This window comes from Geotrypetes seraphini, chromosome 10 (genome assembly GCF_902459505.1).
Source record: "Geotrypetes seraphini chromosome 10, aGeoSer1.1, whole genome shotgun sequence".
Classification (NCBI taxonomy): Eukaryota; Metazoa; Chordata; class Amphibia; order Gymnophiona; family Dermophiidae; genus Geotrypetes; species Geotrypetes seraphini.
The window spans coordinates 139,464,091-139,490,018 of record NC_047093.1 but is presented as its reverse complement, the minus strand read 5'-3'; the positions used below and the strand labels follow the sequence as shown (position 1 = coordinate 139,490,018).

The following is a 25,928-nucleotide window of genomic DNA, read 5'->3' as shown; positions in this document are numbered from 1 at the left end:
TCTCTTGGGCCCAAAAAACATCCACACTGGTACATCTCTCCTGATGTCATAAAGCCTTTCAATTCTGATTGGTTGACCACAGGGACTACTTTCTTGAGGTATCTCTGATGTCACAGACCTCTAACATTGCAAAGCCTGTGATTGGTTGCTCAGGGGCATTCATAGGTGTCTTTTTATCTTATTAAAATATGCCAAGGGATGACCCCTGGCAACCATTCATAGGCCTGGGAATGTTAGAGGTCTATGACATTAGAGGTACCTCAAGAAAGTAGCCCCTGTGGCCAATCAGTTAAGAGTTTGAAAGGTTTGATGACATCAAAGGAGATATGCACAACCTGTGTTATGAGTAGGGTTGCCAGATTTCCTTTTCCGCCCAGTCCCAACCCAGACCTATTCTGCCCCAGCCCTGCCCCCATACCTCTGCGCATGGATGAACATCAACGTGACGATGCTATGCGCATATATCATTGCGTTGATGTCCGTGCACGTGCAGAGCCCATCTAGACGCAGCCCCTAACCCCTGTTTGTCTGTTTTAATTAGATTGTAAGCTCTACCGAGCAGGGATTGTCTCTTAGGTGTTCAATGTACAGTGTTGCATACGTCTGGCCAGTTGCATAATAAGGAGGGGTGGATCACCCCAGGCGCCATCTTTCCAGGGCTGCTGGAACTGGCGCTTCTCCTCCTCTCTGTCTCCCCACCCACTCCCCCGCATACCTCTAGAAATGTTTGATGGCATAATTATCTTGCACCTGCTGCTCTCGCCGGCCTCAGCTCCCTTCTGATGTCACTTCCTGGTCGCTTGACCAGGACGTGATGTCAGAAGGGAGCTGAGGCCAGCATGAGGAGCAGGTGTGGAAGATGTTCCTTATGCCAGTGAACATTTCAAGAGGTATACAGGGGGAGGCACTCAAGCGGCAAGGGGCAGGGTTGCACAGTACTGCAGGGAAGAACAGGGGGGTCGCACGGCCCAGCCCCCCCCCCCCCCAGGGCAACAACCTACCTAACTACATCACTACATCTGGCAGCACTATAGAAATGGTAAGTAGCAAGAGCAGAGAAAGAGAAGCAGAAATGCATTTCTTCCTATACTGAGCAAAACCCAGAGAGAAGAGAAAATGAAAGAAGAAGCAGGAAAAACTGTATAATCCTGAGGGAAAGAGGAGAAAGAGTAGCCTGGGCCACCAAGTTTGTGGTGTCCTGCCACTAGGCCAGAAACAGGACAGTCATAAGAACATAACAACATATGAATAGCCTTACTGGGACAGACCAATGGTCCATCAAGTCCAGTAGTCCGTTCTCACAGTGGCCAATCCAGGTCATTAGTACATGGCCAAAACCTAAGGAGTAGAAACATTCCATGCTAACAATCCAGGGCAAGCAGAAGCTTCCCCCATGTCTTAATAAGACTATGGACTTTTCCGCCAGGAATTTGTCCAAACCTTTCTTAAAACCAGCTACGCTATCTGCTTTTACTACAACCTCTAGCAACACGTTCCAGAGCTTAACTATTCTCTGAGTGAAAAAAATATTTCCTTCAATTGGTTTTAAAAGTATTTCACTGTAACTTCATCCAGTATTCCGTAGTCTTTGTTATTTTTGGCGGAGTGAAAAATCGATCCACTTGTACCCGTTCTACTACACTCAGGATTTTGCAGACTTCAATCATATCTCCCCTCAGCCTTCTCTTTTCCAGACTGGCATCAGAACTCAGAAACTGTGTTTTATGGTATTTTTCACCTCTTTTAACTGCTTTTTAAGATTATTTTGGAAACACGGTGAAATTTCCTGACTCTGGATCTGAGAGAGCAGAGAGGAAGATAGGGGACCTATAGGTAGGAGCCAGGTTCAAGGGCATTGCCATCTAAGTTCTGTCCTCTGCCGGGGATAAAAGGATTTCCAAGCCACTTAAGGGAGGTGAGGAAGAACAGCTGCTAGGGATTGGGAGATATTCTCTTTGTGGACTTTCTAGCGTCCCTCATTCGCAAGGACTCCATAATAAAGAGAGATACTATCCCCACTTCCACTTCTTGAGGAGAGAGAGGAGCCATAGAGATCCTGAAAGAAGGAACAAGAGACCAGGTGGGAGAGGAAAGAATTTTGAGTGGAGATTTCACCATGGGGAACAGTCAAAGTGGAGCTCTTTCCAAGGAAGTGCTGGAAGACTTGAAGATGCACACCCACTACACAGAGGAAGAACTGTGTAAGTGGTACGAGAGCTTCAAGAAGCAGTGCCCCACTGGCAAGATCACTCAGACGGAATTTGAAAAGATTTATGCCAACTTTTTCCCCGACTCTGACCCCAAGACCTACGCCCGCCATGTCTTTCGCAGCTTTGACACCAACGATGATGGAACGCTGGATTTTCGGGAGTACATCATTGCCCTGCACCTTACCTCCTCAGGCAAGACCAGCCTGAAACTGGAGTGGGCCTTCTCTCTCTTCGATGTGGATCGAAACGGGGAAGTAAGCAAGAATGAAGTCCTCGAAATTGTCACTGTAAGTCTTCACTATTGTAGTAGTGGGCTGACTGGGAAGCAGGTTAATGGTTTAATAATAATAATCAATTTATATACTGCAGGGCCATAAAGTTCTATGCGGTTTACAAAAAATTTTAAAAATTACAATTAAGAAACAAAATTAGATAACCAAATAATTAGAAATAATACTATAATGATCTAGATCAGACATGGGCAACTCCAGGCCGGAATCCAATCGGGTTGAGAACAAAGGATCCCAGTGGGGATGGTACATTAGGTAAGACTGTGAGCCTGCGGGGACAGATAGGGGAAAATGCTTGAGCACTTGAATATAAAAACTTCTTAGACAATCTCCGATGAAAGGTGGTATATAAGTAATAAATAAACTTGGAAGAGAGGGCAGTGAAAGAGATCTGAAGCAGGATTGAGGAATGAGCAAAGACTGGTTGGGTCTGGAAGTCTTTAACTATCAGGCATCTGTAAGCTCATTGCTCTCAGTTGATGTCAGCCATCTCTCTGGGATTAGTCTGATCTTTGCTTTGTTATTCTGTCCCCCAGGCAATATTCAAGATGATTCCATCACAGGAGCAGAAGAATCTCCCGGAGGATGAGAACACCCCACAGAAAAGGGCAGACAAACTCTGGGCCTACTTCAAGAGCGATGACAAGGGTGAGAACCCACAGCCATCATCCTTGAGATTCATAAATGAACCTCCTGCACCCTCTACTGTTAGTACCCTTGATTTTCACTTCCAGCCGTTGAGGACCATCAACAACTCATGTTTTCAGGGTATCCTTAATGAATATACTTGATCTGCAAACCTTCCACTTCGGCTGTATGCAATTGTCTCTTGCGTACTCATTAAAAAGATATCCTCAAATCCTGAGCAATTGATGATCCTCGATAACTGTGAGTGGGTAAGTGGGTCTATCCCTTTCTTTATCTATCCCCGAGATTAAAGGTCCTCTCTACTCTTTCTCTTTCAGATAAAATTGCAGAGGGAGAGTTCATCCAAGGTATTCTAAAAAATGATGACATCATGCGACTCATCCAGTATGATCCCAAGAAACAATCTTAACTAAATTCAAAGCAGGAAAGGTCCTAAATCAAGAGAATGATGAAAAAAAAGTATACACAAGGGGGGGGGGGGGGGGGGAGAGAGATTTCACTAGCTACCGGTATGATACATAACTAAATTTAAAACTCTGTGTCTGACCTTCAAGGCCCTTAAAGGAAATGGGCCCGAGGACTTGAACAGGATCTTCTGTACACATCTCCAAGGTTCTCTCCAGGAATATCACTAACCATACCCTCTCCAAAAGACATCATTTTATGCAACACCCACTAGGCCTTCTCTACAACACACTCCCTAAAAGGCTTAGCTTAACACGACTATCTCTACTTCAGGAAGCAGGTGGAAACTTGGCTCTTCTCCCTAACAACTTCACAGCAGCAGCTGCAGAACACACAAGGACTAACCCTGGCTGCAAATACTGCACTGGAGCAGGACTTACTTATCTGCTCCTACCCTAGCAGAGATATTTTCTGTACACCTTGATGGCTCCACAGGCAACTTAAGTTATTTATTTATTCAATTTTCTATACTGTTCTCCCTGGGAAGGTCAAAACAGTTTAAGTTAATTTATTCAGGCACTCAAAGCACGTTTCCATTTGTCGCAGTGGGCTCACAATCTATCTAATGTACCTGGGGCAAAGGGGGGATTAAGTGACTTGCCCAGGGTCACAAGGAGCAGCGTGGGTTTGAACCCACAACTTCAGGGTGCTCAGGCTGTAGCTTTAACCACTGCATCACGCTAGAAATCAAAATGTAGTAAAAGTGAGCCAAGTCTAGGACAATGAAGCCATTGTGATATCACTAACGAGGTTGGCTCTTATTGGTGGAATAAGGCATTATAACATCACAATCTCAGATCTGGAATGTTGCTACTTTTTTAGTTTCTGCCTGATACTTGGGACCTGGGTTGGCCACTATTGGAAACAGGATACTGGGCTTGATGGACCTTCGGTCTGTCCCAGTATGGCAACTCTTTATGTTCAAGTAGGTCTACTTCCCCTCCTTTTTGCTGCACTCCTGGGTTAACCACTGGTTTCTTTCTGCTTTACATGGGGCAGAATAAACAATAAACAGGGCTGCTGGAAGCACCAGTGGGATCATAGGACACTAGAATAAAATTCAAATTACAGTTTTATAAGATCTTACTAGGTAATTTTCCTGATTATCTGACAAAGCTAGTGTCCTTATTGTAAACATTAAATGAGAAATTCTTTTCAATTGAAATTTCCTGAAGCTAAGAATGCAAATTCTATTAGACAATTTTCTTTTGTCAATTCACTATCAACTGGTTAGTTTTTGGAACCAGCTTCCTTTGGGATTACGCGTCTGTCAGCATTATCTTTGGTTCAGAAACTTCTAAAATATTTTCGGTTTCCATCATAATTGATTCAAACTGGACTTAATTATCTCCCCCCCCCCCCCCTTTTATGAAGCTACGTTGGGCTTTTTTATAGCCAACCACAGCAGTAAAAGCTCCAACGCTCAAAGAAATCCTCCGAGTGTTGGAGCTAGTAACGCCTTGTCTGGCGATAAAAAAGCTTAATGTGGCAAGTTTTATGCTTTAAATCTGTAATTACCAGCCAAATTGGTCTGGTTCTTTTATTTCTGTTATCTGTCCTTCAACGATTTAGGTAAAGGCGGAATAGAAAAAAACCCTTAAGATCAGGCTGTGGAAGAGGTCAAAAGAGTAAGCCGCCTCTTTAAAGGGTCACCCAAATCATAAGAACATAAGCAGTGCCTCTGTCGGGTCAGACCACAGGTCCATCCTGCCCAGCAGTCCGCTCCCGCGGTGGCCCAAAAACAGGTCAAGACCTGTCTGAATCATCAGAAGGGGCTCCCCTGCCACCTTAGTTTCCCATTTAAGTCCTGCCTTCCTATCGAAGTCCTAGCCCTCCGGTCTACACATGCACGACCAGGTTGGTTTACTCATTTCCTGGTTAACTTCCTACACCCGTGTTACATCCCAGCTCCTCCCTCAGTATCCCACGATCCCTCTATCCCTCAGGAATCATGACCATCTGCCCCTGCCTCCCTCCACCACTCAAATTTTTGGGCTCTCTGAATGTGCCCCTCAATAGCCACAGACCATGCTGGTTTTCAGGGTGGCATAGTGAAAGGAGCACAGATCTGCTCAACTTCTTGAGTTAACTCTTAATCTTTTGGTGAACCTAACAAAATAAGGTTACCAAAACATTCTCACAAAGGAAACGCTGAACTTTCACTAAATCAAAAGTTTGCCACCTGGCCTTAAGAGCAGAGTTAGGAGGGGGGAGGGTAAGAACATAAGAAGTTGCCTCCGCTGGGTCAGACCCGAGGTCCATCGTGCCCAGCAGTCCGCACCCGCGGCGACCCATCAGGCCCATGACCTGTAATGTGATCCTTCTCTAATCCCTTTTATTCTTCTATCCATACTCTGTCTAAAACCTATCTCTACCTCTATCTGTATCCTTCAATCCCCCTATCGTTCAGGAATTTATCCAATCCTTCCTTGAACCCCCGTAGTGTACTCTGCCCTATCACAACCTCCAGAAGCGCATTCCAGGTGTCCACCACCCTCTGTGTAAAAAAGAACTTCCTAGCATTGGTTCTAAAGTTGTCCCCTTTAAGCTTCTGAGTGCCCCCTTGTGCTTGTGGTTCCCAATAATCTGAAGAATCTGTCCCTTTCCACCCTCTCTATGCCCTTCATGATCTTTAAAGTCTCTATCATGTCTCCTCTTTTCAAGGGAGAAGAGCCCCAGCCTTCCCAACCTGTCTGCGTATGAAAGGTTCTCCATACCTTTTATCATTTTCATCGCTCTTCTCTGGACCCTTTCAAGTATCGCCATGTCCTTCTTGAGGTAAAACCAGGACTGCTTCATCTTGTCCCACATAACCTAGACTTATCAAATTTTTGGTTCTCAAGATCCAATTGCCATCACCTTCCAGTCCCATCCAAAAAAGCTAAGTCTCATTTCCAAAGGATGCCAAACCATAGATCAGCTTACAGGACCCTCATTCACAGAAACTTGTGCACTGAACCTCAGCCTCCCCACCTCCAAAGCCATGTGTGGTTGTTAGAATAGACTAGGTTAATAACGATGGGTTTCTGAAGTGGAAGGTAACCATTTGTCTTTGCTGTGACACAATTTATGTTTTTTTCTTTCAATTAAAGAATCATTTCTGTTATTTGCACTTCTTTCTGGTTGTCAGTGTAATTAAGAACATAAGAACATAAGAACATAAGAACATAAGCAATGCCTCTGCTGGGTCAGACCCGAGGTCCATCGCGCCCAGCAGTCCGCTCACGCGGCGGCCCAACAGGTCCAGGACCTGTGCAGCAATCCTTTATCTATACCCCTCTATCCCCTTTTTCAACAGAAAATTGTCCAATCCTTTCTTAAACCCCATTACCGTACTCTGCCCTATTACGTCCTCTGGAAGCGCATTCCAGGTATCCACCACCCGTTGAGTAAAGAAAAACTTCCTAGCATTTGTTTTGAATCTATCCCCTACCAATTTTTCCGAATGCCCTCTTGTTCTTTTTTGTCTTGAAATTTTGAAGAATCTATCTCTCTCTACTTTCTCTATGCCCTTCATGATCTTGTAGGTTTCTATCATGTCTCCTCTGAGTCTCCGCTTTTCCAAGGAGAAGAGCTCTAGCCTCTCCAGTCTTTCAGTGTATGAAAGGTTTTCCATGCCCTTAATCATTCGTGTCGCTCTCCTCTGGACCCTCTCAAGTATTGCCATATCCTTCTTGAGGTACGGTGACCAATACTGAACACAGTACTCCAGGTGCGGGCGCACCATTGCCCGATACAACGGCAGGATGACTTCTTTTGTTCTGGTCATAATACCATTTTTAATAATACCCAACATTCTGTTTGCCTTCTTCGCGGCTGCTGCGCATTGCGCCGTTGACTTCATTGTTGTATCCACCAGTACACCCAAATCTCTTTCAAGGTTACTTCCCTCTAATACTAATCCCCCCATTTGGTAGCTGAACATCGGGTTTTTTCTCCCTATATGCATGACCTTGCATTTCCCTACATTGAATTTCATCTGCCATTTATTCGCCCACTCCTCCAGTTTGTTTAGGTCCCTTTGTAGATCCTCACACTCTTCCGTAGTTCTAACCCTTCTACAGAGTTTAGTGTCGTCCGCAAATTTTATAACTTCACATTTCGTCCCCGTTTCCAGGTCATTTATAAATATATTGAACAGCAGCGGTCCAAGTACAGACCCCTGCGGAACTCCGCTCGTGACTTTCCTCCAGCCCGAGTAGTGACCCTTCACTCCAACCCTCTGTCTCCTGCCTGCCAACCAGTGTTTGATCCATCTGTATACGTCCCCTTCCACCCCGTGGTTCCACAGCTTCCTAAGCAGCCGCTCATGGGGTACCTTGTCAAAGGCCTTTTGGAAGTCAAGGTAAATGATGTCTAATGGTTCCCCTTTGTCCAACTGGCTGTTTACCCCCTCAAAGAAGTGCAGTAAGTTTGTTTGGCACGATCTTCCCTTGCAGAAGCCATGTTGGCTCGCTTTCATCAGCCCATTTTTTTCGATGTGCTCACAGATGCTGTCCTTTATCAGTGCTTCTACCATCTTGCCTGGAACCGATGTCAAACTTACCGGCCTATAGTTTCCCGGGTCTCCTCTTGACCCCTTTTTAAAGATAGGTGTAACATTTGCTATCTTCCAGTCCTCCGGAATCTCTCCAGTTTTCAAGGATAGGTTGCAAACTCTTTGGAGTATTCCCGCTATCTCGTTTCTTAGTTCTTTTAGTACCCTAGGGTGGATTCCGTCCGGGCCTGGTGATTTGTCGCTTTTCAATCTATCTATCTGTTGGAGGACATCCTCATGGCCCACCTCTATTGCTGACAGTTTTTCTTCTTGGTCACCATGGAAGATCACGTCGGGTTCCGGTACACTGGATGTGTCCTCGCTTGTGAAGACTGACGAGAAGAACTTGTTTAACCTGTCGGCTACCTCTTTTTGCTCCTTTATCACTCCCTTCTCTGATGGTGGAGAATTCTAATCATTTATTGGTTCATCCAGATTTTGGAGATGCTATAGGGGACACATACAAAACAATAAACTACCTTTACATATCAAAAAAAAGATAACAAAAAGGAAAATAAAACCAGACAACAAAGTCATTCAAATAATCCATTCATTGTTGCTCATACCCAAGGATAAGCAGCGACTTTTCCCCCCAAGTCTACATGACCAATGATCATTTATGAACCGATACGGCAGGATGCAACAAATCCCACAACCTGGTTGGAGAGTTTGTAAATGTTGCATCAGCCTCTCTCCATCTCCCGCACATGGGCCACCCCGAAGTCGGGGCTGGCTCTTGTGAGCCTCCCCTGTCTACAGCAGTGTCCTGCCTAAGCGGGAACAGGAAGTGCTGCCGAGTGAAAGCTTCCAGGGCAGGCCAACAGCAGAAAGTTCACGTCGTTATCTCTGCCCAAAGTTATTTAAACGCAGGACTGGAGAAGGTACTAGGGACAGGGAAGACACACCAAAGCCAGACCCAACTCCGGGGTGGGGACTGGACTGCAGTGAGTCCAAAACCTAGACAAACTTCCTTAAAATCCAGGAAACCGTCCAGACAGCCTCTAAAAAGAGGCCTTATCCAGGTAAATCCAGATGTCTGGTAACCTCAAATGGGCTCTTAACCCTTTCAGGACCATACGGATCGTAGGCCAATTTTGGTGGTTTTGACGACATTTTTATGGTAAAAAGGGCTTGCAGATGCCAAAAAATTGATTTTTTTTGTGAAATATCATTATTTTTATTTAAAAAATCACACTTCTGGCTTATGGACAGTGTGGCAAGTGAATCTTCTCGTCGATCTAGCAACGACGCTAATGAATGAATGTCGGAACCAGTTTGTTTACATAAAGGCAGTATCATATGGAATCCGTACATATCAAATTTAGAACTGTAGACTATCCCAATCAAAATTGATAGGATTTTAAAGTTATGGGACAAATATGTCCCTTGGTCCTGAAAGGGTTAAATACACCCTAATAGTGCAGCGGATGGAGAACAGGGGAACTGGGTTCAAATCCCATTGCAGCTCTTTGTGACTCTGGGCAAGTCATTTAACCCTCCTTTGCCCCCTCTCCCCCCCCCCTTAGATTATGAACTCATCGGAGACAGAAAAAGTACCTGCATTTGATATATGTAAAAACCACTTTGGTTGTACCCCCAGAAAGACAGTAGAGCAAATCTGTGACCCCTTTACCGACATAGGCCCAATATTAAGGGCTGCACACTTAAATCGGCGCCCTCTTTCCAGCTCAAAATCCATCTTAACTTATAAGCCTAGTGCAAGGCTCCCAACTTCTTTTCCTGTACTAAATCTGCCACGTTTTATGCTACAAAAGGTCAAAGTTGGACGATAAACACTCAGCCCTAATAAATTTTCAGAGGCCAATTTATGAGCATAACTCACAATTAAAGAGGAAGATGCCTTAAGATACAGAAAAAACACAAACGACTACAGTGAGTTCAAAATGCAGCAGTAAGACTACTGAAAAACCTACAAGCCCATGACAAGTCTCTCCAGCACGGATATCGGCCAACTGGCAGCCCATCTATATAATAAAACCGTAGGCGGCGCATGCGCAGTCTTATCGGCGTGCTTCCATGATCCGTATGTCCGTGGCCGCCAAGACTGCAGCATGCCCCGCTCTTACTACGGGCCCACTGCCCTACACTCTCCAGAAGGACTGGACTGTACGAGTCCCCAGCAGAAGCGCGTCGGCTTGAGCCACTTCTCATCTCTGCCTTGATTACACATAACAATAAAAAATGCCCCAGACGTTAACACCAGCCAGAGAGCAAGAGGAGCGCCTGCGATCCACTGTCACGTGAGCCCTGCATTTGACACATAGGAAGTGTGCATGCGCGGCTTACGATTCTTTGAAAGACGCGGCGGTGGCTAATCTCACGATCCCCGCCTGCGTTGGACTTCCGACGCAGGCGGGGATCATGAGAGGAGCCACCGCCGCATCTTTCAACTAAAAAAAAAAAAAAAACCAAGGCGGATGTCGGCCCGATGGCTGGAGTTCACCGCTGAGTCCGGTGAGGAGTGCTTCCCTCAACAGGAACCGTCGGGTCTAATTCAAATAGTCCTAGCAGGTCGGGAGGGGGCGGAGCAGGCTCGCACGCCTGGCGCGGACCGGACAGGAACTAGACTCCCTGCAGGAGCCATCCTGTTGGCTGGAGATCACCGGACTGGACAGGGGGAGCAGGTAAGGGGGTGCTGCAGTACAGGAGGAGCGGGGAAGAGGTGATTCTGGACAGGGGGGGAGGTAACAGGAAGGGAGGCCTACTGCTGGATAGGGGAAGCAGGGAAGAGGTACTGCTAGACCGGGAGGGGGGGGGATAAAAGGAAGGGAGAAGGGCTCCTGCAAAGGAGAATAGCTACTGCTGGATATGGGGAGCTGGAAATGGGGTGATGCTGAACAGGGGGAGATAAAAGGAAAAGGGCTACTGCTATATAGGGGGAGCAGGGAATGGGTGGGGGTGCTGCTGGACAGGGAGGAGGTAAAAGTAAGGGAGAAGGGCTGCTAGCACCCGTTAATGTAACGGGCTAAACAACTAGTAATTAAGGTTACCAGATATCCGGAAAATCCCGGTCATGTCCTCTTTTTAAGAGGGTTAGCTGGGTGCCCGGACAGACTTTCCAAAACCTGGCAGTTTGTCTGGGTTTTGGAAAGCCCCATGTCTGGAGGGCCTCCGAGGAGCTTGCGCAGATGACTTCACACGCCTTCACGTTTGTTCAGAGACCCTCCAGACCCGGCAGGAAAGATACAAGGCTGTTGGGGGCGGAGCTGAAGCAAACTGGGGCAAGGTTTGAGGCAGAACAGGGTGGGACTGGAAGCAGAATGGGGCGTGGCCATGCATCTGGGATTTGTTTGAAATTGCAGAGGATGCCAGTGGAGGTGCATGTGAAGTTTAAATTTGGTTGTTTCTGTTTCAAAGTTCTGTTCAGACTTTCTCCCAAATATTTGTTTGACCTCTTTACTTTTGCAAATAAGAAATACAGAAGTTCGCACTTGAACTTTGTCTTTCCGCCCATGTCACTCCCCTCCTTTATAAAGCTCATTGGTTGCCAGTAGAACACAGAATCACATACAAAATTATTTTACTAACCTTTAAAACTAGACAAAATAGTCAACCCAAATTTATTAATAATCTTCTTATTCCCTATAGTTCTTCTAAGACTTTGAGATCATCTTCTAAAGCTCTTTTATCTATCCCGTCTTTGAAGTTTATCAACACAATGAGGTCTACCATTTTCTCTGTCAGCGCTCCATCTCTTTGGAATATTCCGGCCCACTTACGGGAAGAATCATTTCTTCACCATTTTAAGACAAAATTAAAAACATTTCTTTTTCTTGATGCTTTCGAGACCTAAATGCCCTTTTTAGGGCTACGTAGTTTTATTCTACTTTTAGATACCCTCCTCCCTTTTGTTCTTTCCCTATATGTTCTTTCTTTTTATTGATAATTGTAGTTCTACCCTGTTTCCCTTTTTGTTTGTTTTTAAATTGTTTTTAATAACTATTATTGTTTTAAATGATGTATTGTTATCTCATAGATGTTTTTAAGACAGCCTAGAAGGCTGATTGGGTGGTATGACATTTTAAATAAACCTGAAACTGCAAATTTAAAACACATCATCAGCATCTTTTATCATATCAGGCAGCATTATGGGGCAAGAATTTGGAAAATGTAATCGTGTCTTCGAGTTCTTATGTGAAATTTAGAAGAAATCTAGACATATTTGTTTCTTAAATATCTGGGTAATTAATTGCCATGCTTACGGACATTATACTTTAGCAATCTATTCTGTTGGTTTTATTTTTTAAGTTACATAATCTTCAATTTATTCAATTGTATACACTATTATAATCTTTTGTTAACCGCATAGAACTTCACAGTCCTGCAGTATACTGATTGATGTTATGTAACCCTAACCCATAACCAAACGCTGCATTTTCAAAGACCTAGTATTGGCATATAAATCCCTCTACATGACATCCAAATACTTTTCAGACAAACTTACTCTCTACACCCCAAAGAGAATGCTACGCTCCCAAGCTGAAATACGCCTACAGCCACTTCATTCCCCAACTCTGGAACCAATTCCCCCCTCAACTCAGACTATAGAACTCACTAATGACGTTCCGGAAAATGGTAAAAACCCTCCTCTTCAACTAAAGGTCACCCTCAGTCTACACCCAACCCCTTAAACCCCACCTCTACCCTTCTTTCTCCATTCTAATCTTCTGCCTAAATTTCTGTATAGTCCACTCTCAGCCTATACTCAAATACTTGTATCTAAACTAAACTACTTGTATTTAAACTACTGTTCTTAATTTGCTGTGTAGTCCTTATATTTACACTGCTGTACAGTCTCGTATGTCCAAGTATTTAAATCTACTGTATAATCTTGTATGTCCAATTCACTCCATTGTGAATGTTTACTTGTAAACCATTCTGAGCTACTGGGAGGACGGTATAAAAAAAAATCTTAATTAATTAAATAAATAAATAAATAAATACACCATCAGGACACTCCCTCTAACTCCAGATAGCCTGAAACAATCCTATTCCCATTTCTTACCAAAACCTCTGGAACAGCTTACCTCATCAAATTAAAGCCCTTAAAAGACTTCTTAACTTTCAAAAAGTTGTACCAAAACAATTTTTTTGCCTAGTCACTTTGTCCAGGTTTTGAAAAGTTGTTTAGATCGAGGCTTGAGTCTGGACATAGGCAGAGGCGCACGCATGCGATGCACTCCAGACTAGGCCCGAAGAGACAAGGTTTGCATGGGGCTGAGGTAGGGCCATGCATCCTCTTTTTCCAGATGCAAAATCTGGTAACCCTATTGTAACACTGTGAATGTAAACTGTAACCCGTTCTGAGCTCTTTGGGGAGGACGGGATGTAAGTCTAAATAAATAATAAATTCTAAACAAATAATAGTATCAGGCCTATGGCAAACATATTCAGACTCACAATACAACTAGCAGTCGAGAAGCAACCCAAAAGTTTTCTGAAAATGTGGTATTTAAAAGTTCGATATTCAAAACAATGGAAACAAAAAGAACAAGGAAGATTTTCCTCTCACCACCACTGGTTACCCGTTACTTTCCAAATTTAATTTAACATATTAGTTTTAACTCGCAAAGCATTTCATGCTTTCGAGACTAGCTACTTACATTCTTTGACAATTCCCTACACTCCAGGTCAAACCGAGATCTTTGCAAGATAACAGACTTGGTTTTACCATCAGGGAATAGAACTAGATGAAAATGGACTCTGAATAAGGCTTTTGGGGGGGTATCCAGTCCTTAGAATCAATTGCCAAGTTTTATTTGTACTGAAGTAAATCATAACGCTTTTAAAAAGCTACTTAAAAGCATAGCTTTTGGAGTTCATGCTTTTCCAATCGAGAGGTCAATGGCACCTAATTTACAGGATGCTTTTAACTTTTGTTTGAATGGTTTTTAGAGTATTTAAAAGTAAAAATGTTTTCTATAGGTCTTTTCTTGAACTGCAAGGTAATGGCGGAATAGTAATCTCTAATGTAATGTAATGTAATTATGGCATCCCTTCATGTAAAACGCTGAAAACTTGTTAGCTTCAGCAGAATATCAAATTTTAATAAACAATGAAAAGGATCAACGGAATGAGAAAGGAGAGGAGGCCGAAGAGGAAGATACCATAGAAAAAAGGGGGCTGCTGACAAGAGATGCAGCAGGAAAGGAGGGTAGATGAGCTGGAATGGGGAAGGATCAAGCCAAGGAAACTAATATAAACCCTCCATCTTCTAACTGCCCAAATGCTTGGGGGGGGGGGCAAGGGGGGAACGGACATACATTCTCACTCAGTGGTGTCCTGTGGAGAAACGCACTCATTAATACATCTCAGGGCGGCCAACACGGCACCCGACATCGGTCGTTCTCCGAAGCGGATGAAGATAAAACCACACATATACACAAGCTGGTTTAACGCTTTTATTATGGACAAAGTTCACAACGGGTCACGCTCAGGCAGTCTTGGTAGCCCTGGTTCGCTTCTTCTTCACCAGGACTGGCTTCTGACTCCTCAGGATGGCGCTGGCACGCCTCAGGGCCGCCTAAACATAAAGACAAACACACGTAAGAGTTACCCGAGTGGGATGTTCTGCGTGCCTGGAAAAGCAAACGTGTCCTACACAAGGGTTAATGAGCTGTATCCATTTTCTCTAGGACAAAATCATTCTGGCATGCCACTATAAATCAGTCTACGGTAGGAACAAGAGATGAGGCTTTTCCTTCTACTCAATATGCCTAGGCTCAGCGTTCAATGTTTCACCTCTACCGAAGGGATAACTCAAGGCAGCCAGTAGGTCCCATGGGTACAACAATGTCAAAAATGAATTCACCCCCCCCCCCCCCGATATCAACAGTTTTCTACCCCAGTTCGTTTGTGCAGAAAGGAATAAAAGAAAGCAAAAAAATTCTTACCATGCGCAAGTCCTTGCGATATTTGTTCTTCTGAATAATGTGGCGCAAGCTGCTCAGCGTGGCCCGGGCGTTCTTGTTGATGGTAATTTTCTCATAGGATGTGGCTGGTTTGCGCTGACCTAAGGAGAGAGATAGAGAAGGATGAGCTAGAGATAGGCTGTGGATGGCACCAAATCATATCTTTTTTTTTTTTTAGTATTTTAAATGGTTTCAAAGAAGGTTTGGATAGATTCCTAGAAGAAAAAGGGATTGGGGGGTATAGATAGGTATAGACCATTGCTCAGGCAATGGGCCTGATGGGCCGCCGCGGGTGCGGACCGCTGAGCAGGATGGACCTATGGTCTGCCTCAGCGGAGGCAACTTCTTATGTTCTTATACCACTTATAACCTAAGTGGTGTACATTCAGGCACTCAAGCATTTTCCCTTCTCTGTCCTGGCAGGCTCACAATCTATCTAATGTACCCGGGGCAACGGGGGGATTAAGTGACTTGCCCAGGGTCACAAGGAGCAGCGTGGGTTTGAACCCACAACCTCAGGGTGCCGAGGCTGTAGCTTTAACCACTGCGCCACTCTAGAAATCAAAATGTAGTAAAAGTGAGCCAAGTCTAGGACAATGAAGCCACCGTGACATCACTGATAAGGTTGGCTCTTATTGGTGGAATGAGGCATTATGACATCACAATACCAGCTCTGGCTATCAGAGGCAGGAACTTTTCACACTAGTCATTCAATTTTCTATACTGTTCTCCCAGGGGAGCACAGAATAGTTTACATTAATTTATTCAGGTTCTCAAGCATTTTTCCCTGTCTGTCCCAGTGGACTCACAATCTATCTAATGTACCTGGGGCAATGAGGGGATTAAGTGACTTGCCCAGGGTCACAAGGAGCAGCGTGGGTTTGAACCCACAACCTCCAGGTGCTGAGGTTATAGCGCTAACCACTGTGCCAGACACTCCCATATATGCTGGCGGAAGAACTCCCTCTTTCTCTGGTAGAGAGATCCCTGTTTCCTTGAAAATCACTATTTACATACTCCCCTGCATGTCTGGATGCCACATGCTCCCCTGTATTTTTCCATACAGTTCCTTTTGTGAAATTCACTCTCCGCTCAGACTATTCTATCCAAAATTTTAAAAAAGTGCACTGAAAACTTACTTATTTGCAATAAGATCTGATGCTTCGGCCCTAGCTCCTGGATCGTGCCTAGTTTTCTTGCTCTCATTCGTTCTACATGCAGCACATTTGTTTTATCATGGTGACTAGTTTTCATCTATTAGGGTATGCTTTTCTGAAGCAGGCTGTGAATACTGCAAGGCTGTTTATAGCTCTTCTCTATGCTGTTTTAGATTCTTTAATTTATAACTTTTTCAATTTGCATTTTTTATCATTTCATTACTTTTTGTTCTTTAATTTTTTGCATTTTGATTAGAATTTGTAATTGCAATTTAAAAAGTTGTTACTTATTTTCCCCCTCCCCCCACTGCAGTTCCTTGTGACTCTGGACAATGCAGGATTAAGTGACTTGTCCAGACTCACAAGGAGCTACAGTAGGAGGGAAAGGGGGGAATCATACCTTGAAATTGCACGATTAATCACAATTAAAATTTTCATCAAAATACAACCCTTGTGTGCCTATCCTTTTATTATGAAAGGTGGTATATTAAGACCTAATAAACCAGAAATCCCTGCTATACCACTGAGGTCTTCTGCCCAGCCTCTTGCCACCTTCATTCCCTGTACCCACCTGCCCGTTTCTTCAGGACTACAACGATGCCTTTGCCATCAGCGGCTGGCTCCACGCCGACCGTCTTGCGGTGGATGAGTCCATTGTAGCGGAATGAGTTCCGGGACTTCAGATTGTTGGGTTCCTTCAGAGAGATCAGAAATGGAGACAGTGATCAGTGCAGGAAAAAAAGAGCAACTTTATGCCTGTATACACCAGGAGAGGAAGGACAGGCTCCAAGACCTCAATTTGGAGAAGATGGCTGCAAATCAGTGGTGAAGGACATTATTTGCTTTTCAAAAAAGCATGGACAAGCAGAGGATCTCTGTAGGAGGGATTGTAGAGATTAGTAGTAGTAGAGGCCATTTGGTCTTTATCTGGGTCATTTTCTATGTTTCTATGTACAGAGGATTTATGAGGGAGAAGAGATCGTAGAGATTAGTAGTTGGTGTGGATGGACAGATTGGAGAGGCCATATGGTCCACCATCCTTCCTCTATTTCTATGTCACAGTTCAGGAGGCAGGAAAGGAGGCGAGAACAGGAGAGGGGAAGAAGGAGCAAGAGAAGGCAGGAAAGAGCAAGGGGCATCGGCATCATCCACTGGAGCTCCTCCTTAAAAGGGGAGGGGCCAATGGTGCTCAGCCATTCAGCACGCGTCAAAGGCAAGCATTAAAGGCGCTCGCCTTAGCAAGAGCGCCTTTGCAAAGGGCCTTAAGAAGGGACGAGCAAAGAGGAATCACTAAGGGAGGACACCTACACAGGCAAGTACCACAAGGGCAACAGGACAGACAAGCAGTAGATAAACAAACACTGTAGTAGAAGTGAGCAATCACAGCAGACACAGAGGACACACACAAACAACAGGGGTAGCAGGTTTAAAATCAAGAAAAGGATTTCACAGTAACACAGAGGACGCTACACAGATCCCTACACAAGGAGACAACAGACCAGCAAGCAAACAGCAATGGATGCAGCAAACAGAAGCAGGATGTTGAGCTACCCAGTTTTCTGCACCGTTTGCCATATGTATGACTACCTCCCCTCTGGGAGGCGGTCTTATGTATGCACTTGATGGGAGGAACTGAAGAAACAAGTTAGTCTCCTGGAAGGCAGAATACTGGAACTAGAAGCACTTCGAGCAGTGGAGGAAGAAGTCAGGGAGTTAGAGAAGTTCTTCGAACAGGCATACAGGGAGGCCGTGGAAAATCACCAACAATAGTGGAGCTGCCAAGATACACCTACAGTGAGCGAGGACCACCTGGAGGACAACCACAAGGAAGATGAATCCGATGCAAGCCAGCGCTAGGGTGAGGGAAGATGGAAGTGCACAGAGGACACAGACCTACAGCTGGAGAGGCTAGAGAGGACAGCAATCGTCGTGGGGACTCCATCATCAGACAAGTCGACAGCCACATAGCGGGAGGAAGACAGGATCGGCTGGTGACATGCCTACCGGGAGCCAGGATCGGCTGGTGACATGCCTACCGAGAGCCAAGGTAGAAGATACAGTGAGCTACATGGACAGGATCATCAACAGTGTGGAAGATATGGCGGTGGTGACCCACGTGGAGACAAACAATGTGAGCAACAGGAACTACAGCAGGGAAGGACTAAAGGACCAGTTCTGGATTCTAGGAGGGAAGCTGAAGACCAGAATGCTGAGGGTGGCGTTCTTGGAGATCCTTCCGGTAACCAGGGCCGACGAGAAGAGGCAGATGGAGCTGCAAGCAGTCAATGCATTGATGAAGCGCTGGTGTGAGGAAGAAGGATTCCACTTCGTGTGCAACTGGACGACATTCTGGGGGAAGAGCAAGCTATTCAGGAAGGATGAATTCCACCTCAGCGGAGACGGAACGAGGCTACTTACAAGCAACATCAAGAGAAATTGAGAAGTTTTTAAACTAAGAAGGGAAAGCCGACAGTTGACCAAGAGTCGATGGTTAAGGAACTGGTATACCCAGAGGATACCGTGCAGGAATATAGCAGGGAAGACTCACTGGATCATAGGCAAGACAGAAATCCTGATGGATCGAAAGGGACACAAGAGGGAAGGAAATACAAGAAAGTAACAGGCCACAAATTCAAGTACACGAACGCAAGGAGCCTAAGAAATAAGATGGGGGAATTGGAAGCTATGGCACAAAAAGATAACCTTGACATCATTGGCATCATGGAAACATGGTGGACTGAGGAAAACGTCTGGGACACTGTGATACCGGGTTACAAACTATACCGCAGAGACAGATTAGGTCAAAAAGAGGGAATTGAGTCTACCGGAGAGAACACGCCAGAAACGAAAAATAAGGTAGAGTTTCTATGGGTCAAAATTCCGGGAACAAATGGAATGGAAATGAAGATCAGCATCTACTACCAACTCCCAGGGCAGTCCGAAGAAATTGATGGAGAAATGACAGACGAGATTAAACACAACTGCAAGGGAGGCAACGCAGTTATCATGGGTGACTTCAACTATCCGGTGATAGACTGGAACCTAGGCACCTCCGGCTGCAGTAGGGAGACCAAGTTCCTGGATGCTGTAGGTGATTGCTTCCTGGAACAACTTGTCAAGGAAAATACGAGAGAAAATGCAATTCTGGACTTAATTCTAAATGGACTACAAGGACCGATGCAAGGTGTAGAAGTAGAAGGGACGCTGGGAAACAGCGATCACAATATGATCCGCTTCAACCTGGACACAGGGGCAAAACATCGATCCAAAATGACAGTCACGGCACTGAACTTCCGAAACGGAATTACAAAGGGATGAGACTCATGGTGGGAAAGAAGATTAAGAAGAGGATAAGCACTCTAAAAACCCTAGAGCAAGCATGGTCCCTTTTTAAGAACACAGTCACCGAGCCGCAAAATCTATATAAAGTATACCGCATATCAACATGGATCACTGTAGCGGTGAAGGAATTGATCAGAGACAAGAAGACTTTGGTAAGGAATGGAAAAGGTCAAAAATGGACAAAAACTGGAAAAAGCACAAACAACATCAAAGCAGGTCCCATAAGGCGGTAAGAGTGGCCAAAATAGACTACGAGGAAAAAATAGCCAAGAAGGCAAAAAACTTCAAGCCGTTCTTTCAATATCTTAAGAGGAAATGACCCGCGAAGGAAGCGGTGGAGCCGCTGGATGACCATGGAATAAAGGGGGTGCTAAAGGAGGACAAAGCCATTGCTGACAAACTGAACACATTTTTTGCGTCTGTATTTACCGAAAAGGATATAAACAACATACCGGAAGCTATATGCAGAAAATGAAGATGGGAAACTGACAGGGTTGATGGTCAGTCTAGAAGAGGTATGCAGGCAGATTGATAGGCTTAAAAATGATAAATCCCCGGGACCGGATGGCATCCATCCGAGGGTAATCAAGGAACTGAAAGGGGCTATAGCTGAACTGCTTCAACTAATAGCCAATCTGTCAATCAAATCGGGAAGGATTCCAGAAGACTGGAAAGTGGCGAATGTTACGCTGATCTTCAACAAAAGTTCGAGGGGAGATCCAGGAAACTACAGACCGGTGAGTCTGACCTTGGTACCGGGAAAGATGGTAAAGGTGCTAATAAAGGACCGCATCATTGATCATCTTGACGGACACAATCAGCACGGCTTCAGCAAAGGAAGATCTTGCTTGACGAACTTGTTGCACTTCTTCGAGGGAGTAAACAGGCAGATAGACAAGGGTGACCTGGTCGACATTGTATATCTGGATTTTCAGAAGGCGTTCGACAAGGTTCCGCATGAACAACTACTCTGAAAAATTGCGAGCCATGAAATCGAGGGTGAAATACTCACATAGATTAAAAGCTGGCTGGCGTATAGGAAACAGAGAGGGGGGTGGAGGGTAAATGGACAATACTTGGACTGGAAAAGCGTCATGAGTGGAGTGCCATAGGGTTCGGTGCTTGGACCCGTGCTCTTCCACATATTTATAAACGACCTAGAAATTGGTACGACGAGCGAGGTGATTAAATTTGCAGACGCTACGAAGTTATTCAGAGTAGTGAAGACTTAGGAGGATTGTGAAGACCTGCAACGTGACAAACACGCTCGAGAAAAGGGCCGCAACATGGCAAATGAGGTTTAATAAGGATAAGTGTAAGGTGATGCATGTCGGTAACAAAAATCGTATACACGAATACAGGATGTCCGGTACAGTACTTGGAGAGACCCCCCCAGAAAAGAGACTTGGGAGTACTGGTGGTGAAAAGGGCGAACAAAATGCTAGGAATGATTAAGAAGGGGATCACGAACAGATCAGAGAAGATTATCATGCCGCTGTACCGGGCCATGGTACACCCTCACCTGGAATACTGCATCCAGCACTGGTCGCTGTACATGAAGAAGGACACAGTACTCAAAAGGGTCCAGTAAAGAGCGACTAAAATGGTTAAGGGGCTGGAGGAGTTGCTGTACAGTGAGATATTAGAGAAACTGGGCCTCTTCTCCCTTGAATAGAGGAGATTGAGAGGGGACATGATCGAAACATTCAAGATAATGAAGGGAATAGACTTAGTAGATAAAGACATGTTGTTCACCATCTCCAAGGTAGAGAGAATGAGAGGGTATTCTCTAAAGTTAAAAGGGGACAGATTCCATACAAACATAAGGAAGTTCTTCTTCACCCAGAGAGTGGTAGAAAACTGGAACACTCTTCCGGAGGCTGTTATAGGGGGGGGGGGAAACCCCTCCAGGGATTCAAGACAAAGTTAGACAAGTTACTGCTGAACCAGAACGTACGCAGGTAAGGCTAGTCACAGTTAGGGCACTGGTCTTTGACCTAAGGGCCGCCGCTTGAGCACACTGCTGGGCACGATGGACCACTGGTCTGACCCAGCAGCGGCAATTCTTATGTTCTTATCTCTGTATCATGGCTCAGAGTGGATGGTGCTTCAGGTTTTCACGGAACAGTGACCCCTACTGGAACTGACAAAGTACGCACTCATGCCAGATTCTCCAGAAAAATCACAGCCTCTGCCAGGAAGAGCAGCTAGCCACGCATAAAATCTTAACACACCCTGTTAGAGGAGGGAAGGAAAGAGGCCCAAGGAATGCTTTGTGACTTACAGTGCTGTACACCTGCTTGTTCCGTTTAATCAGGAAGCTGGAGCAGTTCCGGATAATCATCCACTGGAGATGTGCAGACATTCTTGAGAACCTGAGGAGAGAGCCATCCCAAGAGAACAATGTTAGGACGTGGATCAGAAGTACAGTAGGCGACAGTCTTGCCTCAGAAAAGAATGACCAACACTCTCAACGAAACATAATTAAGGAGAAAGATTTGAGAATGAGACCAGAGGCTGTTCTCTCAGCTTTTGGTTCAGAGAACAGGATTTAGGTCTGCCAGGGGATGGTTGGAAGACTGTGGATGTTTCAGATCACAGACTGAACATGCATGTCCTTCATGTGAAAGCCGATTACCCTCTGACAAAAAAATTAAAAAAAAACCAGCAACCCCCTTCAGGCTAAACTGCCACACAGAGGTTTGCCTAGAGTAGTGATTCCCAACCCTGTCCTGGAGGAACACCAGGCCAATCGTGTTTTCAGGCTAGCCCTAATGAATATGCATGAGAGAGATTTGCATATGATGGAAGTGATAGGCATGCAAATTTGCTTCATGCATATTCATTAGGGCTAGCCTGAAAACCCGATTGGCCTGGTGGTCCTCCAGGACAGGGTTGGGAATCACTGACCTAGAGAATAGCACGGGGACAAATGTATCCCGTCCCTGCAGGATCTCAATTTCCCCGTCTCATCCCTGTGAATTTTGTCACTATTCCATTCCTGCAAGCTCTGCCTTAATAATAATAATAATTTATTCTTTATATACCGCTATACCAAAAAGTTCAAAGCGGTTTACAAGGAGAATTAATACATACAGTGTGAATAGGAATAACATAAGAGGTAAAATAAGCAAATAAAATTGGAATAGATCAGTTAAAACAGGAGCTTGTATGTAAAAACACGGAACGTTATTAAGGCGTCAACCTAATACGTTCCGTGTTTTTACAGAAAATCTCCTGTTTTAACTGATCTATTCCAAGCCTTGAACACTTATGATTTTAAAGTGTTTGAGGCTTGTGCAGATGAGGACAGGGCTTGGCTGGAATGCGGCAGGAAAAGAACTCACCAGGACAGCACGGGAAAATGAGTTCCCACGGGGACAGGGAAAAATTTGCCCCCGTGTCATTCTCTTGGTCTGCCACCCTGATTTCTGAAGACCTAGACTTCCACACAAGCCAATCACCTACGGTGGCAAGTTTTGAAGGCATCATCCATTCCTGCTACGAGATCAAAGCTACTGCCACAACAAAAAGAAAACTAGCATGGACTCTGTGAGCTGAGGCTAATTCGTAAGCCCGGCCGCAGCCCCCACCCTTCACCCAGATTTCCTTTATTTATAGCTTAACTTCCCACTAAAAACAGCCATACACTTCTCCCTCCGTTTCGCGGTTTCAGCATTTGCGGTTTCGATTATTCACGGTTTTTAGCTTGCTGGCTCCTCCTCCCAAATTACATTAGCTTGCATAGAGAAATTGCACATTCCAAGCGTTTCCAGAGAAAATCGCTGATTACCAGCACTTTCTTCACCATGTTTTTGCCTAGTGCATCCTGGGATGTGCCAGAGAGAGGCCCAAGGCTCTTATTGGCTCAGATACCTAAGACTCCACCCAAACTATTAGGTTTTGGAAAGTTTGTCCGGGCACCTTGACAGTCCGCTAAACCAGTGGTTCCCAACCCTGTCTTGGAGGACCACCAGGCCATTTGGGTTTTCAGGCTAGCCCTAATGAATATGCATGAGAGAGCTTTGCATATAATGGAAGTGACAGGCATGCAAATCTGCTCCATGGAAGACCTTAGTGGTCTTCCAGGACAGGGTTGGGAACCACTGCTCTAAACCCTGTCACCAGCGAAGTGATCTCATGTAAATCTGGCAAACCTCATTTGCATGCGCAACTCTTTGAGTCAGTAGATTTACAGCCACTACAGCGACCTGTCGTATTTTTAAAGCAAAATTAGAGAATCCAGCACTAAGTTTGCCCAATAAAAAAAAGTATCCCCTTCTACTTTGTTTTATTTCTCTATATGGTAATATAAATAAATTTTAAAAACCCACAAATAAAAGCAAAGGAAATACTTTTTTTATTGGCCAAACTCAATGCATTTTAGGATGAGCTTTCATGTCACTCTATACTACATGTAAGAAACAAAACAGGAGTGCAAACACGTCTCATGCATGGTCATTAGAGACGCCCGAGGAAAGATTGAGGAAAAAGACCCTCAGGAGAGACATTGTATTAATGAGACATGACTTATGAGATCTATGAGCTGGGCAGAGCATGCATTTCTTTCAGCAGGAAAGCTTCATCTTTGCCCTAGAAGCTGACAACTATCTGCTGACTGTGACAAAGAGTTATTCTATTAAGAAAATTTCCAAGAAATGCTTGGGCCACAATATCAGGTCAAGATGACATGAACTGTAGATAAACCTGCTGACAATCTACAATTAAGATTAGGACGGAGGGAGCCCATCCTCAAAGATCATTGACCTCAGCATTAAGAATGAACGCGTGAACGGACTGCTGGGCACGATGGACCTCAGGTCTGACCCAGCAGAGGCATTGCTTATGTTCTTATGAATGCCCTGTCAGGGAAAACAGAGAAGTCATATTTGACACCAAGCTACATTATGACTCAACTGCAATTATGTATATCATCCAATCAAATATGATAAAGTGTGAAAATCCAATAGAAATTAAGTATGTAATTAGTAGCTATAAAGGATTCTGGACCCCAGGCTCCTAAGCTTGGTTATAAAAGGTCCAGCTTAGCTCCTTAAAAGGTAGAACGGACCGAGTATCAACAGCCAGCCAGCCCTGTGTTATTCTTCTGTGTTGCTATATCCCAGTGGTTCCCAAACCACTGGCTGGGGGACCCCCAGCCAGTCAGGTTTTCAAGATATCCCTAATGAATATGCATGAGAGAGATTTGCATATAATGGAAGTGACAGGTATGCAAATCTCTCTCATGCATATTCATTAGGGATATCTTGAAAACCTGACTGGCTGGGGGTCCCCCAGGACAGGTTTGGGAACCACTGCTATATCCGATTTGGATGCATCAATGTAAGCTGTCTTTTGTTTATTCTTATTAAATCTCTATTATATACAGCAATTGGGTTGTTGGTGTGAGGTCATTGAACTACATTGGAGGGGTTAGCACAGGGGTAGGGAACTCCGGTCCTGGAGAGCCGTATTCCAGTCAGGTTTTCAGGATTTCCCCAATGAATCTGCATTGAAAGCAGTGCATGCCAATAGATCTCATGCAGATTCATTGGGGAAATCCTGAAAGCCCGACTGGAATACGGCTCTCCAGGACCGGCGTTCCCTGCCCCTGGGTTAGCAGCAGCCTCTTCACGCCCTGAAAGCTGATTGGCTGGCTGCCCACCGTTCTGGAGACCGCGAAAACCCGGGCGGTCCCAACGGATCGGGCCGAGAGAGAAACCCTCCCCCCCCCCCATCAAAAGCGCGCTTTTTGCCGGCCTATTACACGGTTCTCTCTATCGGGACCGTTTTCCTTCCCCCCCCCCTCGGCCGGCCACGTTCGATCCCCGCCTCCTCTTTATAACGCGCCCAACACGCGGCCGGGCCTCGAGGCCTCCCCGCCCGCAGCGGCGACTCTCCAGCGGCTCTGCTCGCCCGGAGGGGGAGGCAGCCCCGGCACAGGCGCCGTCCCCTCCCCACTTCCTTTCCCCACCCGTTACCTGTCCAGCTACCGGCCGCGACGAAAAGAGAAATAGAAGAGAGAGAAACGGGAAGAGGAAATGGACGCGACGCTTCTTAACACACCCTCTTCCGGCCTACGCTCTTCCGCTTCCGCCGCTCGCCATATTGCGTGAGGGAGGAAAGTGGCCCCCCGAGGGGTTGCCTGCACGGGTGGAGGCCATCTTGGAGAAGGGCAACCCAAGAACACCGGCGGCCATCTTGTCGAGGCAGGAGGAGTCCGGCGGCCATCTTAATGAAGGGCAACTGCCGGGAGACTGAAGGTAAGAGAGTGGGAGAGGCGGCCATTTTGAAAAAGGGCATAGTCTGTGATCCACCAGAATTTTTTCTTTAGTTGCAGTAAATTT

At 45.3% G+C, this 25,928-nt stretch overlaps 2 protein-coding genes across 2 annotated transcripts; one reads left to right on the top strand and one right to left on the bottom strand.

The window, feature by feature from the left end:
• Window positions 1-2,116: 2,116 nt before the first annotated feature.
• On the top strand, window positions 2,117-3,557 carry RCVRN (recoverin). Its single transcript, XM_033962389.1, has 3 exons — window positions 2,117-2,497; window positions 3,037-3,148; window positions 3,466-3,557. Exons 1-3 carry the CDS (start codon window positions 2,117-2,119, stop codon window positions 3,555-3,557), a joined length of 585 nt encoding a protein of 194 aa, XP_033818280.1.
• Window positions 3,558-14,558: 11,001 nt separating this feature from the next.
• RPL28 (ribosomal protein L28) lies at window positions 14,559-25,632 on the bottom strand. The gene is made up of 5 exons (XM_033961616.1): window positions 25,563-25,632; window positions 21,866-21,956; window positions 16,811-16,934; window positions 15,065-15,183; window positions 14,559-14,694 (listed from the first exon to the last, which is right to left on the bottom strand). Exons 2-5 carry the CDS (start codon window positions 21,944-21,946, stop codon window positions 14,605-14,607), a joined length of 414 nt encoding a protein of 137 aa, XP_033817507.1. The 5' UTR covers window positions 21,947-21,956; window positions 25,563-25,632; the 3' UTR covers window positions 14,559-14,604.
• Between the last annotated feature and the right edge of the window lie 296 nt (window positions 25,633-25,928).

Excerpts from the sequence above, each read along its gene's own strand:
- RCVRN (XM_033962389.1), top strand. The coding sequence starts at position 2,117 with ATGGGGAACAGTCAAAGTGGAGCTCTTTCCAAGGAAGTGCTGGAAGAC. Across the intron at positions 2,498-3,036 it reads AAGTCCTCGAAATTGTCACT|GCAATATTCAAGATGATTCC; the intron begins GTAAGTCTTCAC and ends TCTGTCCCCCAG. Across the intron at positions 3,149-3,465 it reads CTTCAAGAGCGATGACAAGG|ATAAAATTGCAGAGGGAGAG; the intron begins GTGAGAACCCAC and ends TTTCTCTTTCAG.
- RPL28 (XM_033961616.1), bottom strand. The coding sequence starts at position 21,946 with ATGTCTGCACATCTCCAGTGGATGATTATCCGGAACTGCTCCAGCTTC. Across the intron at positions 15,184-16,810 it reads AGTCCTGAAGAAACGGGCAG|GTCAGCGCAAACCAGCCACA; the intron begins GTGGGTACAGGG and ends CTCTCTCCTTAG. Across the intron at positions 14,695-15,064 it reads ATCGCAAGGACTTGCGCATG|GCGGCCCTGAGGCGTGCCAG; the intron begins GTAAGAATTTTT and ends CTTTATGTTTAG.